The sequence below is a fragment of the Triticum aestivum genome, chromosome 4D, assembly GCF_018294505.1.
Source record: "Triticum aestivum cultivar Chinese Spring chromosome 4D, IWGSC CS RefSeq v2.1, whole genome shotgun sequence".
Taxonomy (NCBI): Eukaryota; Viridiplantae; Streptophyta; class Magnoliopsida; order Poales; family Poaceae; genus Triticum; species Triticum aestivum.
Window position 1 is genome coordinate 442,437,706 of NC_057805.1, and position 15,814 is coordinate 442,453,519.

Below are 15,814 nucleotides of genomic sequence, written 5' to 3' on the forward strand. Positions count from 1 at the left end.
CAAACGTAATTCAATCTTGTCGAGTTTTCCCAAATTTTTAGTTGATTTCAATTAATTTGTGGAAAATTGGTGGTTAAACGGAAATGTAAAACGAGCGTCGATTTTCCTAGTGTAAAGGAGAAAAGAGGGCGACTATAGTTTCCACTCGTTCCGACTATATCGCCGTGTGTGTGTGTGTGGGGGGGGGGTGTTCTCCTCCCCTTGGATGTATGCACGTTGGTTCTGTGATTTTATGGGTGAGATTGTCCTTTATCACCAGTGGAGTTGGTGCAGTGACAACTTGAGACTAATGGCTCATTGAATTTTCCCAAGTCGACTACTTCCATCGGAGCAGCGTTGACAAAGTCGAGGATGGTGTTGATCCGCAATCGTTCAGCCCGCCGTGATTAGGGTTTTGTCACAGCATGGCGTTTTAACGAGGGGACAACATCGTGACGTGATTTTGTTCTCCAGTTCCTTCTTGGTCCGATAAAGTTTAGCCAGATGCGGCTGGAACTTGCGAGGTTTGTGTCCCTCTCCTCTGTCTCCCCAAACTTCAGATTATCTTCTGGCCCCTGCCTGGCGCTAGCCTTCTCGGGTCATCGATTAGTCCATATAGTGGTCAAAGACGTCTTCTGATCTATATCGATGACTTCTCCACCTCTGCTTATTCAACTCTTGAACAAGGTTGCTCCAGTAATACAAGGACCTAGAGTCAGAACTCTACTCGCGACGCGCCGCTGATGGTTGCAGAAGGAGGACAATGTTGGTTTCATGAGTGATTTGCTTGTAATTTCATATTCTTTCAAGGCAACTTGTGCATGAGTTAATATTACTTTATAATTAAAAACGAAAGGCAAAATTTTATCAAACCGAAAATTTGAACATTTACAAAATCAGTTCATATTACAAAGAAGGAAGTTATAAAGAGAGCAATTTAACATCAGTAAAATAAAATAAAATGAAAAATAGAGAGCGACCAGCGAACGCAATAGTGTGCGGGCTAAGCTAGGGAGCGGCGAAGCAAGTGGAACAGTCGACCCGGCCGGCCTCCCCACCTGAATCCAGATCCCTCTCCGCTCCGCTCTCCTCACCTACCTCGTCGCCACGGACAAAACCCCCGGCCGCTCTCCACCCTGAACCGCCGAGCCGCGGCGGCGATGCAGTCGCCGGAGTCCTCCTCCTCCGCCGCGCCGGTCCTCCTCAACATCGGTCCGCCCCTTATTCCTCTCTCCCGTCTGGCCCACGCGGCCGCGAATTCGAGGCTTATCACTGCGGTGTTGTCTGTGCCGCAGGGGGGACGAAGTACGCGACCACCGCCGAGACGCTCACGCAGCGGGAGCCCGACTCCATGCTCGCCGCCATGTTCAGCGGCAGGCACACGCTCCCGCAGCACCCCACCACGGTACGGTCCCTAGACTGCGCTCCCTGCCTCTCTCGTTGCGATTTTCCGGCAGCTGTAGGCTCAGAGGCTCAGTGTGGGTGCAGGGGGCGGTGTTCGTGGACAGGGATGGGAAGCATTTCAGGCACATCCTCAATTGGCTAAGGGACGGTGCCATCCCCACGCTCTCAGAGTCCGAGTACCACCAACTCCTGCGAGAAGCGGAGTACTACCAGTTGCTCGTAATAGATTCAGAAACTCACCATTGTACATTTGATTTAATGGGTTCTAGCTTCGGAATCAGATGTAGTCATATCATGATGATTTGTTTTGTAGGGTTTGGCTGATTACATAAATGAGAAATTGGCTTTGAAAAAGACTGACAATTCGTGCGAGGCCGAATTGACACGCAAAGATGTGATCAAGTGCATTCAAGCCCAGAAAATCAGATTTCGTGGACTGAATCTATCTGGCCTTGATCTATCTAAGCTTGTAAGATTCCAGGGAGACTCTGCTTGTTGTTCTCTATTGCCACTACTGTTTACAGCTGCGATTCCTGTACTTAGTCAGCTTATCTTACATAGATGATAAAGTCGAACAAGCAATTTTCTTTTTTCCTAAGTTTTTCCTTGTATACTAATTGCACTATTTTAAATGCATTTTTTGGTACTTTGCAGGACTTATCAGAGGTGGACTTCAGCTATGCGTGCATCGAGAGAACCAACTTTTCGTGTGCTAATCTTCATAAAGCAAAGTTTAGGGTATATCACATTATCACTCACACCAAGATTCTGCACTGTCAGTTATCTTCTTTTGAAGCAGTTCAATCCAGTTTCACTAGCTAAATGGAACTTTCCAAGACATTCTTGTATGGAATATGAAATACTGTATCATTAACGCGTTGCTCTGCATGTTTTTTGCAGCTGGTGGAAGCTGCACATTCTACATTTGAACAGGCAAATTTACATGAGTAAGATACACCATCAATCTTCTTCTGGTCTCATAGATAGTATCTAAGATGATATTTTCTATCCTTTTCTTTTTGTATGGGTGCCTAAGAAACTGGTTAATATCCATTTGTCTCCTTATATGCTGATTTTTGTTTGTATATGCTGTTTGTAAGTGCTCATTTTTGGATAATAACAGGTGTGAGCTTACTGGAGCAAATCTTCAAGAAGCTGTCCTGGACAGAGCAAACGTTCAAAGCGCAAACCTGCAAGGTATACGATCCCCCCACCCTACCCCAAATCATGTATTTAACTTGATCACAGCTTATTTTGCAATTTTTTATTTTTGTTTACACACACTGTATATCGCTAAAGTAAATCTGAAGCTTTCCCTATTTCTACGTTTTCTTTCCTTTGTGACCACTGTTTCACTAGGGCAGTTCTTTGTAACTTACCATGTCAGGGCATCTCCAAAGCGGACGCGGTCTAGATGTGTTTAGCCATCCAACGTGGGCCTGTATCGGTCAACCGACCGGTCCCCGCAAAGCCGAAATAAACTTGGGGGGGGGGGGGGGGGCTTTGCGGGAGTCAGCAGCCACGTAGAACTCCGACACTCCTGTCCCACCCAAAACCCCTCTCGGACCCCGCGCCTCCATCCTCCCACCTTTCTCTGCATCCATTTTCTCTTGCATCCGCGGCCCCGACCTCCCGCCACACCCTTGCCGCGACGACTCCGTTTCCCCCTTGCCCAGAAACAAGAAGCAGCTAGAAAGGATGTTGAGAGGGCATCGTTTTGCAGTTGTTCGTGGACCTGCAAAACAATGGGATCCGGAGACCTTGTGGGAGGTGATGATATGTTGTGTGATCATGCACAACATGATCGTGGAGGATGAGGGTGAGGATGCTGCCATAGCTCTTGAATTTGAGAACATGGGTGATCCTATCGAACTTCAGACCAGAATCCGGCCACATTTGAGGAGTTTGTTCAAATGCATCAACAAATTCTTTATCGGGCAACTCATGAGCAACTGAAGGAAGATTTGATTGAGCATCTCTGGGAGGTCAAAGGGGACAACTAGTACATATGTGGTAGTTAAATTCAAGTTTGAACTATTACAATTTGAATACTTTGTTGGATTGTAATATTTAAATTAGAACTACTGTTGCATTTGAACATTTTTTTAATCTAAACTGGAACTAGATATGCGGCTATTTTGAGCGTGCGGACTTAAAAGAAACCGGGTGGCCGGCTCCCGCATCCATGTCCATGGACTGCCCCCCCCCCCCCCCCCCCCCCCCCCCCCCCCCCCCCGCCCCCCGGATGCCCTTAAGCTGTCCTTTGCCCTCTCTTTCCCTGTGGGGCGTGCTAAAGTAGATTTAATCATATACTTGAAAAGATTCTTATAAGTTGCTATGGTTCAAAAAACCAAGTATGAAGCGATTGATTTGCTAGACCAATTTTGCAGATGCATGCTTAATGGGATGTAGCTTCATTGAGACAGATGTCCGTTCAGCCCATTTACAGGTTTGCAAATTGTTGTGAGTATTGTATTTCTTCATAAACGTTCCCTGTTTTGTGTTTTGCTGCTGAAAGTCCCTGCTGACATAGTGACATATGAAGTCGCTGTGCACCATACAAAATAATCATAATGAACAACACCATACACATAGCATTGTTTATAAGGCATCCCGCCTTAGTCGCTTAGGCGGCAAGACGCCCTGGCAGCGCCTTACAATTATGTCTGCTTTAGGCGCTTAGGTGTCAGGGTGGTTGGTGCTCGTCTTACCGCCGTATAAACAATGACGCAAAGCATACTTCTTAGATGCTAATTCTGCCACTAGTGGCACTTAGGTATATCTATTTTCCACCTCTGCAACGTGTGTAGCATCCGAAATATGTAAGCAGAGTCCTGCACATGCCCAAAGTATTAACTGCATACATGACATATGTTTTATCTATTTGTATTCATAGTTCCATGTCATTCTTCCCTAGATAGTCACATGTAAAAGCTTCCTGTGGAGTTACTTTTAGCAATTCAAAAAGCATCAGACTAATGCCTGAATTTTGAACTTCATACAGGACAAATTTCTATCTTTTTGTCCCCATAGGTCCATGTCGTTCTTCTCTAGACAGTCACACATAGAAGATTCCTATAAATATTCTTTTTAGTAATTAGAAAACGTCAACGTTTGGGTGTTGATTATTTCATTTCTTGTGTCTTATTGTAAATTCCAATGAACTTTCAGAATGCTAATCTTACGGGTGCTGATTTGAATGGAGCTAACCTTGAAGGGGCCAATCTCAAGGTAAAATAACTTTATGATAGAAATTTATTAAAACGAAAACCTCACCGCTACAGTCTGCTGATTATCTGGTTGATATCTAGTGTGGCACAATATCTTGTTGTCAAACTATTGTAGCAAATCTTATGTTACACATTCTATATCATACATGCCTGTTCATCGTAAAGCTTGAAGTTTAATTTTATGGATTTGTAGTCTGTCTTTACTTTCATGTTTGGAACTGAAGAGTTTGAAGCTTCCAGCTAAAATAAAGTGTGCTATCATCTTAAATGTTCTTCCGTACTAAGTAGTGTCATAATGTCAACATATACAAACATCTATTTAGATTAAAAAACATGGTTAAAGGGGGGATTTCCCTCCCTTAACTGTATGTTTTTTAGGTAGAAATGTGACCTCCCTGTGGATCGAACGTGGCTGGCCAAGCTTACACCTGTGAGCTCTAGCCATCCAAGCCAGCGCTCAGTTCTCACAAACATCTACTCCCTCTGTAAACAAATATAAGACGTCTAACATTCACACAAGTTATTCTGTTTACAGAGGGAGTATCTATCAGGGCTTTCTTTAGTTCTCTGTAAGCATCTAACATTCACACAAGTTAAAGTGTACTAACCCTCAGTAAACTATCATAGCATGGAGTCAGTACCCATCATCTTTGTCCAGAATATTGACTGTTCGATATGTTATGTAAGCCATGTTGTTTACCTATTCTGTTTGATGAAGCATGCATAAATGAAAGACATTAGTTAAGTCAAACATTTTTTTCTGGTGTCTTACCTGACAATGTATTCGCATACTTGTCCTCATTATGTCATTCATACACCTATGCTAAGCTAGTCTGGTTTGCAGGGGGCTAAGTTGTCGGGTGCAAACTTGCAAGGGGCAAATCTTCAGCGAGCCTACTTGAGAGAAGTTGATTTGCGTGAAACTGTATGTTGTCCTGTTTGCTATTTATTTTACCTGAATAATAGTAAATATTTTACTTCATGCATAATTCGAACAATTTATCTACCCCAATTATTTTGAGAATACAAAGAGCAATAATTTGTTATATATTCTTGTTTCATTTTTTGGTTATATAGGATTAGAAATCCTGAAGAATCTTGCATTCTTTTGTTTACCTCCTTTATCTTAAATATTAAACTATGTCTGCTCTGGTAACAGGATTTAACCGGTGCTAAGCTTGGAGGAGCAAATCTTCTTGGAGCTATCAGATAGTACAAGAAGAGAGGCTGACATCATGTACACTTTACAAAATTGATCTGTCACCTGCAATGTCTTGCGGTTTTGATCTTAGTGGTTGTGATGGAGAAGAGCAGTACGTCTGAAGAGAAACTCGAATGCAAATGGGTACGCAAACGTTCAGGCATTCGGTTTACCAAAACACATGCACGCCGGGGCAAATAGTTTCTTGCTATCATGCCTCTCAGTGTTGATTGTTGTACAAAGAATTGTTGCATCACACTCCGGCTAGAATTCGATGAGTCTGGCTAGTTGTTAATGTTAGATACCTGTGCTAAATCTTCGTCGTGGCGCAAGGAATTCGATATGCGCACAGCTGTTGCATATGGGGTTGCTGTATCTGTATCTGAATTGTTGGAGGAGGCTGGTGTATGCTGTTTCTTCTGCGTGGATTGCAAAGTACACGTGGTGTATGCCTGGTTTGTGGATTGTTTCAGGCACTTGCGTTCTCAGAGCAGTCACATTCTCACTTATTTTGAGGCAAAGTTTTATCTTTTCCTTGTTTTGACAGCAGCAGGGCGCTAGGTATAGCGTATGTACAACCACCGATCGGATGCGTAAGTTGCAGGGACTGAGATCATATTTGCACGTTTTTTAGGCCACGTATCTCCAGCAAGGACAGAAATCATATGGGGCGCGGTTGGTTGAGTGCATTAGGTACAACCAGACCCGTGCGATGCAGTTTTGGCATGTTTGGTTGCTGTCTAGCACCAAAATCTTAGCCTGCACGAACCTTAAAGCACCTTCGGGCTTGGTTGAGGAGGAACGCTTGAATCAACCGTTTTTTCACAGCCAGGCCCGAGTGATGCAACTCGAGGCACATGTGCATTGGAGGCTACACGCGAGGAGCCATGCTCTCCTTGAGAGTGCTTCCGGAAGCGCCGCCATAACTCCCCTCATCCTTCTCTCATCACTCACTCTTCCCTTTCTCCACTCTCACACTGGCGGCGGCGAGCACAAGATTTGGACGGTGAGCATCGGCGTTGAGCATCGGAGTGAAGATTTGGACGGTGAGCACTGGCGTCGATCAATGGCCTCATCACCTCACCAGTAGGCGTTAGTCAATGTCAGTAAGCCCTTTGTCCTCGATGGAATCGATTTATCATGCCCACATTCTATTACGCATCGCACACTGGCATCCAATCCACCACCCATCACCGCTTGTGACCCTTGTTACATTTTTTGATTTTGGTTAAATTTTATCTAGTTTCAGTGTGTTTTGACGTTCTTCCAGCCCCTTAATTGAAAATTCAAGCTCAGCCTGACGACTGGATTCCCGCGCACTGACGCGCTCGACTACAGCCGGAGATGCCCAAATCTCCCGCCCGTGCCCGTCGCCCCCACCCACCGCTGTCATGGGACAATCCACCCGCCGAGGCAGGGAGGACGCCCTATGAGGGGCTATCGAGGTCGTGGGCCGAGGAAAGACAATGAGGTAGAGATAGGAGAGGAAGGCAGGGGAGAGGGGGTGCGAGGGCGAGCCATGGACCGACGATGTTGGATCTGCTCGAAAGAAACAGGAGATTTTTATTTTCAGAAGAGGAAGGGACGGAAGGTTAGAGAAGAGGGGAGGGGAGGCATGGTGGGCCGTGGGTGTGTCAAAATTGGGGTCACCCAGCAAAATCAATTCTCCTCAATTGATTCTTAGCCCTTCCACCCTTAGGGAGCTTAGTGATATAGAAGATGTATCAAACCCCTTAAGTGTGTTTTAGTGTTCATGACATATGATTAGTGGGACTAACACTTTAACTGAGCGACCCTCAGGTGTTTAGTCGCAATTGATGAAAAGGATGGAGGTGAGAGACCTCCATTCAGGTAAAAAGGTGTCGACTACTGCAAAAGGTAAGAGAATCTTGTCTTTTAAGTCATAGGAGGGTGAACTATTAAGTGGGGTTTAGGTCTTGTATAAGTTTGGGGATCATGATACACCATTTTCATCAAAACCAACACCAAAGATCCATACACAAAGCCATGTTAGAAAAACCCATCTCAAACCCAACACTGGCATCCCCTCCGTATACCTCGGAACTCCAAGGGTCCAAGGCCCCCGGATCTCGAGGGTCCAGTTGGCATCGCCGTTGGACACCCGGAACTCCAACCCTGACCCCTGGATCTTCGGGGTACCCAATGTCACCTTCTCTGGGTAGGCTGGATCTCTAGGGCTCCATACCTAGGATTTCCGGGATACCGATCCTCAGGTTTTGGTTCTGGATAGGGCTGATCTCAAGGGCTCCGGCCCCTGACCTCTGGATTGCGCTGCAAGTAGGGGTAACAATTTCATTTAAAGGGGGCTATATAAGCCACCCTTCCTCTACCTCTAGACCCAATCCTGGAAATCTGAGCCGCCCTCCCCCTTTGTTGAACGGAAAAATCTCATCCCCCATTGATTCCTCGGACAAATATTTGAGGATTCAAAGAGGAACCCTAGATCTACAGTTCCACCAAAGAAAATCGTGATCTTCCTACTTGTGCTATACCAAACTTGTTACCCTTAGAGTTTTGGGAATCTTAGGCGGAGGAGTCTTTCCTGGAAGTATCCTTGCATGTGGTGTGCTCCCGTAAGTTTGTAAAGGTCTGATGATTGCCTTCATGACAAACCATCAGTGATTTGAGGATGTATATTAAATATTGATCTTCCCTAGTAGTTTCACGCCAAATAATATTTGAACAAGTGAGGCTACAATTCACAGTTGATACGGGAAACGAATAGTTAATCAAAATAAATCAAAGAAACAATCATATGTGCAGGTGAGAAATTACAAGTACAATGACACCTCGTCGATAATAATAGTGGTAGTGTATATGTCCAGAAATGATTTGCTAATACTGGTAGCGTTTGTTCTAGTAGTCGAACTGGCGCCAGGTGGTGAAGGTTTGTCCAAACTGCCACCAGGCCGGCACAACATCCTGAAAGACAAGGTACTGGCCTCCGGTGGAGGTGATGGCAAAGCTGAGCGCCTGGCCCACCAGTCCCGAGAGGCAGTGCCAGTTGGCGCCCCAGTTCCTGGACATCGGGATCCAGGCGGTGTTGGTCCCTTCCACCGACATGCTCTTAATCGACCCGCTCCCGGCGATGTTGGTCACGAGCACCAGCTCAAAGTAGTTGAAGCCGTTGATGGTGAACCGCACACCACCCTGCCTCCAGCACTTGACCTGTTGGTAGAAGACGGGGATGATGCCGGCGCGGTAGATGCCGATGTTCTCCTAGGCGGGCTGGGACATGTCGAAGTGGTGTCGGGGAGGGTTGCACCACCCGCCGTTGTCGCTGGGGAGATCCCAGTTGGGAGGGCAGAAGTTGGTGGCAGAGACGGTGATGGAGGTTCCAGGCTTGCACATATCCGACTCGCTCGTGTCGCAAATGATGACGTAACACTGCCCACATGATGCGCCGTCGTTGAACAGCGCCGTGCTCAGCGCCACGTTGTTGATCCCGTACCCCGCAACGTATAGGTTCTCGTACCCACACGCGCCACCTTCACATTGCACATGCAAACACATTCAGAGTTTCAGACACACGCAAACATGGATGGCATTACATGCGTAGCATGCATAAACCGTACTGTAGTAGTATTGTGACAATTGATGGTGCCGGGGCAAGCCGGAATTAACGCTAGATTAGCGAGCTTACCCATTGTGTCGGAGCCGTCGGCGCCGCCGTAGAAGGTGGCGGTGGCCGGGATCCAGTTGGAATTGGCCGGCGCGAAGCAGAACGCAAGAACGGCGGTGAACAGCTGCAGGAAGCGCATCCCAGTTGCCATGTTTCTGCTCGAGGGAGTCCCAGAAACAGGTAAGTAGATGATTGAGCTTCTCTCGCACCTAGCTAGCTTGCTAGATGTTGTGGCGACCGAGAGTGGATTTGGAGGTGAGGAATGATTGCGACAATGATGGTACTTAAATAGGATCTAGCTAGCATATGAGATCGAGAGGAATGATTGTCGTCTTAATTAACTAACATATGAGATCGCGGTTCCAACGATCGTATGGATGCACCTCCACCGATTGACTTGCGCGCTCTAATCATTGAACGCAGGTCTGACAGATAGATGTCGTTTCTTAACTGAATACTTTCAATATGATAGGTTAACTGAATACAACTAATTTGACATGCTTCCAGAGTTTTGCTACTCTACTAAGTCTATAGCTTAGCTCGTTTTTGTTCAGCGCGCACAAATATTCCTGCAAGAGGCTTCTACTGAACTGCTATGAAAAGTGTACACGTTTATGATTTTTTTTCTTCTGCTTAGCCAATGTATGTTTTTTAGCACCACAGAAGACGCAGCAGTTCAATTTTGTTTGCGACCTACATTGGACCATACAATTTTCAACTAGACAGGCGAGTAACTGAAAGCGAAAGCCAGAGTATTTTAAAATTTAAAATTGGTCTTTAGGTTGTGCTAGAATTCCCGGTAGCCACCACTAATTGTAACTGTCTCTAACTGCAAGCCCAACTCTCTTCAAATCTTTGCAGCTCCCCAACCGACTGTCGCTTTCTAAACTAACTACTGGCGATCGAACTAATCATTGATGTAGTCAAACAATATGCATGCATTGCATCCTCTTGTTTGCTTCTTGTTGAGGCCAAACGACTAAACCAACATTATTACTTGGTAGCCTAATTTATTTAGAGAAAACATGCATGATTACTTGATTAATCTAATATTTCCTCAATAGTTGTATTATATATGTGGGTTATCCTTATCAGTTCTCCTGTTTGAATTACACTAGGATTGCAGCATAAAAACATGATAAGCACAACCAATGCATCATTGCATGTACAAGCATATATTAATTACTTAATCCTTGTCAACTGAATAAGCCATATGATCAAATACAATTATGCAACTATACGACAGTTATGTCTGCAACATATTTTGTAGGTGAAACTCTTCACGCTGGTTTTGTTATATGAATACCATTAAACTTGCTTCATGCATCCAATGTCTATGCTAACTTAAAAAACCCATATGAAAGTTGATCACTTATTTGTGGAGAAAACCAATTAGTGCTCTAGGGTTGTCGGGTTGACCAAACTTTGCAAATTACTTGAACGCCCCTTTGATTCAATGGGATTATTAAAGAATATTTGAATGCGTGTAATCCTCATAAATGTTCCCTATGTGTTTTGCTTTATTTGTACTATCACAATTCATGCATGAATTATTTTGTTAAGATTCCTTTGTGTCAAATTTAATGAGAAAACTTCAATTAACATCAAGATTTTGGAAATATTCATACGCTTTTATGTGGCACCATCAATCATTATTTGTTGCAAATTCTTATCTTATCCAATTTTCTAGATTTTGTGTCCTATCATGTTAAATGAAGAGGCCATGTAGCTATAAGGTTGGGCAAATTGTTTTAAGATCCAAAGATAATATGTCCTACTCGAAGCATTGAATGATCAAAACATTTGCAGTAACAATTCATGGGCAGCACTAGGGATCAGACTACTGCTAATTGCTTTTCATCAGACCAGTCGAAGACCGTAGGATTAGAAGAATAGTAGCCGTCCAATCTGCTAGTGGCCACGCATGGTTTGTTGGATAGGAAATGGTCCCCACGCTAATAACTGTGCATAGCCTTGCGTGGTTAAAGGATACTAATAACTGTGCACTGATCACGTGATTGGAGGGAACAGATCCATGATTTTAGGAAGCAAAACTTATCTTAGGAAACTAATTCTGCATTTTAACGGAAGATAATCAATGTGGCGAAATAAGCTTCCGCACCATGCAGTTGTTTCCATACGCGGCAAACTTTGCATCCAATGTACCAAAATTTGCTTCCTATGCAAATATAAGTTATTTTTACACTCCAAAAAAGTCGTTTCTATTCGTTTGCAATGCACCAAATCTATGCTTTCATCGACTAAGTTTTTTGCTTCCACTGAAAATTAACATGCTTCATCGCTTCGTATAACATGTTTCCAACAACGTAAATATTTGCTTCCTTCTCGTCTCCGATATCATAGTGCTTCATCATAATAATTGTTTCGAAGGACCTAAATATTTGCTTCATTCTGATCGCCAAAATTTTGCTTCCATATCAACATAACTTAACATGCTTCATATCATCTGTTACGTCTTCTACATAATATTTGCTTTTGACTCCGCTGTTTGTGTGCTTCCCTATGTGGTTTATATTTTGAACAAGCCAGCAACCGTTGCGGACCGGGAGTCCGTTGTGATCAAATTCGAAGAATGCGTTCATTGAAACATGAAAGCAAGTTGTATGAAGTACAGAAAACGTATGTACACGAAGCAAGCGTCCAAGGAAGCATGAAACAAGTTGAATAAAGCAGAAAAACTTGTAACTTAGTCACATTAGTCGCCGAGAAATTGTTTCATGCCAGCGGATGATTGCTTCGATCTAGTGAAAATTTGTGTACAATATATCATTGTATTTTCTTTGCCATGTATAGACAATACAACGACCGAAAACTTGTTTCAAGTGTAAAATGAAATTGCTCCCAACAGAAAAAATCCATCAACCAGACATTGCTTCTAGAGATACTAGAATCTGCTTCCGAAGAAAATATAATTTGCATCCAAGGAAATCAAAACTTTCTTAAAAGCTAGAGGCACATTGTTTATTCTGTAGACAATATCGTCACTAGCCTCTATCTTATCCACCCATGATCTCCTCACTAAGCATGGCACGGTCACAGGCTCTTTTCTGTCTTCTACAACACCGCAAATGTCGCGCGTACAACTTGAGGCTATGGCCACCGCGCGTCATCAAGGGCAGCGCCGAGCAGAACTCACAGATGGTTTGATCACCTACATTCCAGAAAGCTTATAGAATTTGATTGAGCTATGGATGGAAAGCACTGTTTCAAAATAAAAAAAAAACTATGGAAGCAAATTATCATGTGGTGCAAAACAGTAGTATATTAGAAGCACCCGTTGCACACACATATTCATTGCAATGCCAGACGAAGCACTAGCAAAAATATATGCCAGATCAAGCACTAGCGGCAACAAAAGAAAGATGAACGTGCAGACCTCGGCGAAGTCGACAGTATGTATCAAGGCCTTGTACGACTGCGGCAGTGTGCAGGTAGGCTGGCGTGAGTTCCATCTTCTACTGGTGGAACACACCATATGCATAGGTGATGAGGGGCCCGCCGAAGCCGGATGGGTCGGAGGCGAGGCCGCTCACGAACCTGGCGGCCTCGTCGGGGGACGAGGCGCCAAGCATGCATGCACATCATATGCATAGGTGATTGACAACAACGAGAAGGCAACGTTGCCGTCACCCGCGGTCAGCATTTTTGCCAAGCGGAGCGCGAATGCCGTCAGGCCGCCAGAGCGCACCGCAGGCTGTGGCGGAGACGCGCGCGCCTTCTTGCTTAGCCTTGCCTGATCCTCCATTCTGGTTGACATGATTGATGCTCGTGAACACAAGTAGGTGAAGGTGAATTAACATGACTAGGCAAGGGTATATATAAGGTACCTGATTTAACCTGACGAAGCACGAATCATAGATGAGGATAGGAGGCTCGATCCCTAACGCCAGGATGGCGCACTAGCGTTGTCGCCCGAGGGTCGCAGCAGTGGAGAAGACGACATGACTTGGAGAAGGCGAGGAGGGTAGGAGGCACCTGCGTGCGAAGAGGGGGTGAGGGGATCTGGGCGTGGTGAAGGGAGATCGGGCCGGAAGTGGCTGCGAGGGAGAGATCAGGGGAGAGATTAGCGAGAGGTTTACGTGCGGGGGCTGCGGGTAGTTAGTTATTGCCGATGTTTTTTTAGTCAAGGAACACAAATTGTGAGGCGTCAGATTTCGGTTGAATCGACGGTGTTGGACAGGTCTGGCGCTGAACTTCTATCAGACTATAGATAGAAAGTGTTTCCCAACAATTCAAGCTAGATTTACCATTTATTCTGTTAGTACCAAAGAAAATGGTACTGTGTATCATTCAGTTCTTTCATGGAGTAAATTAAAAGTACCAACTTTTTAATTCGACAGTCAAGGTACAACAACTCTTCTAGATCCAATTTAATATAGGATTTGATACAATAGGATTGTGGACTATGTCATAATAAATCTTTGCTTTATAAGGCACATCTCCCTTGGAGATCAGCCAAGCATCCTGCTTACAATCTTCTCTTGAGAGTGAAGAGATTAGATCCTTCAAAACCCCAAATTCCTGATAGGCCTGGGCAAAAAGAGGTAGATTGAAGGATTGTATAAAATCATCACTGTCTAAAACCTCCTTGGCTGAAACCAACATATCTGTTGCATAAGAGAACAATCTCTTAATCCTCTACTGCGAACGTACAACTAAGCCATCCATCCTCTATTGATCAGACCAAAAAAGGACATAGTACCTTTGGTTGACTTCTACCCAAGAAATGGCCCTAAACTTGTCAAAACAGGCTTGCAATATCTTTCCACCAAAAGGAGCCACACAAAGAAGTAGCATGTGGCACTCTACCATGATAGTGGGAATTCCATATCAGATGCACCCAAGGAATATCATGTTTGTTATATAATTTATGTGCATGCTTTAAAAACAAAGCCTCGTTCTGAACCCTAAGATAGATAATACCCAAACCTCCCTTGTTTTTGGTCTACAAACCAAATCCCATGCAGCCAAGAATGTTGCGGGTTCCTGTCTGTTCTTCCTCCATACACACTATCTCTGAATTCTCTGCGGTTGCTTAGCTTTTTGCTGGGTGTATTTTCGAAAGCACTCGCAAAGATCTATTTGTCAAGTGCCCGCAGGAAAACACTTGGCAAACACTCCGACACATAACAAAGAAGCATATTTTCGTAGTGAACCCTTGAACATGTGGGGTTGCATATTTTTACGGTTCAGTCTTCACTCTTTAGTGTATTGCCACTCGATCAGGACTGAACAGTTAATCAAAATAAATCAAAGACACAATCATAGGTACAGATGAGAAATTACATGTACATCGTCACCTCTTCGACAATACTAGTAGTATGCATATATGTCTGGAAATGAGTTGATAATACTATAGTGTTTGTTCTAATAGTCGAACTGACGCCAGGTGGTGAAGGTTTGCCCGAACTGCCACTAGGCCGACACGACGTCTTGAAAGACGAGGTATTGGCCACCGGTGGAGGTGATGGCGAAGCTGAGCGCCTGCCCAACTAGCCCCGAGAGGCAGTGCCAGTTGGCGCCCCAGTTCCTGGACATGGGGATCCACGCGGTGTTGGCCCCTTTCACCGACATGCTCTTGATCGACCCGCTCCCGCCAATGTTGGCCATGAGCACCAGCTCGAAGTAGTTGAAGCCGTTGATGGTGAACCGCACGCCGCCCTGCCTCCAGCACTTGACCTGCTGGTAGAAGACCGGGATGATGCCGGCACGGTAGATGCCGATGTTCTCCCAGGCAGGCTGCGACATGTCGAAGTGGTGGCGGGGTGGGTTGCAATGGGTACAGGGAAGTTTATCTATTCGAATAGCCGTGATCTTCGGTAACAGGACGACTTGGAGTTGTAACTTGACCTTATGACAACTAGAACTGGATACTTAATAAAACACACCCTTCCAAGTGCCAGATATAACCCGGTGATCGCTCTCTAACATGGCAACGAGGAGGGGATCGCCGGGTAGGATTATGCTATGCGACGATACTTGGTGAACTTACCATCTACTCTCTTCTACATGCTGCAAGATGGAGGCTGCCAGAAGCGTAGTCTTCGATAGGACTAGCTATCCCCCTCTTATTCTGGCATTCTGCAGTTCAGTCCACCGATATGGCACCTTTATACATATACCCATGCATATGTAGTATAGATCCTTTGCTTGCGAGTACTTTGGATGAGTACTCACGGTTGCTTTTCTCCCCCTTTCCCCCCTTTCTTTTCTTCCTGGTTGTCGCAACCAGATGCTGGAGCCCAGGAGCCAGACGCCACCGTCGACGACGACTCCTACTACACCGGAGGTGCCTACTACTACGTGCAGGCCGCTGACGACGACCAGGAGTAGTTT

At 44.9% G+C, this 15,814-nt stretch overlaps 2 protein-coding genes and 1 pseudogene across 2 annotated transcripts; 1 reads left to right on the top strand and 2 right to left on the bottom strand.

Annotated features, from left to right (window-relative positions):
* The first annotated feature begins 994 nt into the window (after positions 1 to 994).
* LOC123098464 (FH protein interacting protein FIP2) lies at positions 995 to 6,307 on the top strand. Its single transcript, XM_044520451.1, has 11 exons — positions 995 to 1,191; positions 1,275 to 1,384; positions 1,468 to 1,602; positions 1,697 to 1,852; positions 2,038 to 2,121; positions 2,284 to 2,330; positions 2,507 to 2,580; positions 3,774 to 3,832; positions 4,555 to 4,614; positions 5,458 to 5,538; positions 5,773 to 6,307. Exons 1-11 carry the CDS (start codon positions 1,140 to 1,142, stop codon positions 5,824 to 5,826), a joined length of 912 nt encoding a protein of 303 aa, XP_044376386.1. The 5' UTR covers positions 995 to 1,139; the 3' UTR covers positions 5,827 to 6,307.
* A 2,384-nt stretch (positions 6,308 to 8,691) lies between these two features.
* On the bottom strand, positions 8,692 to 9,608 carry LOC123100237 (expansin-A19-like; annotated as a pseudogene).
* Positions 9,609 to 14,893: 5,285 nt separating this feature from the next.
* Positions 14,894 to 15,226, bottom strand: LOC123100238 (expansin-A19-like). Its single transcript, XM_044522193.1, has one exon. It carries the CDS (start codon positions 15,224 to 15,226, stop codon positions 14,894 to 14,896), a length of 333 nt encoding a protein of 110 aa, XP_044378128.1.
* Positions 15,227 to 15,814: the final 588 nt, after the last annotated feature.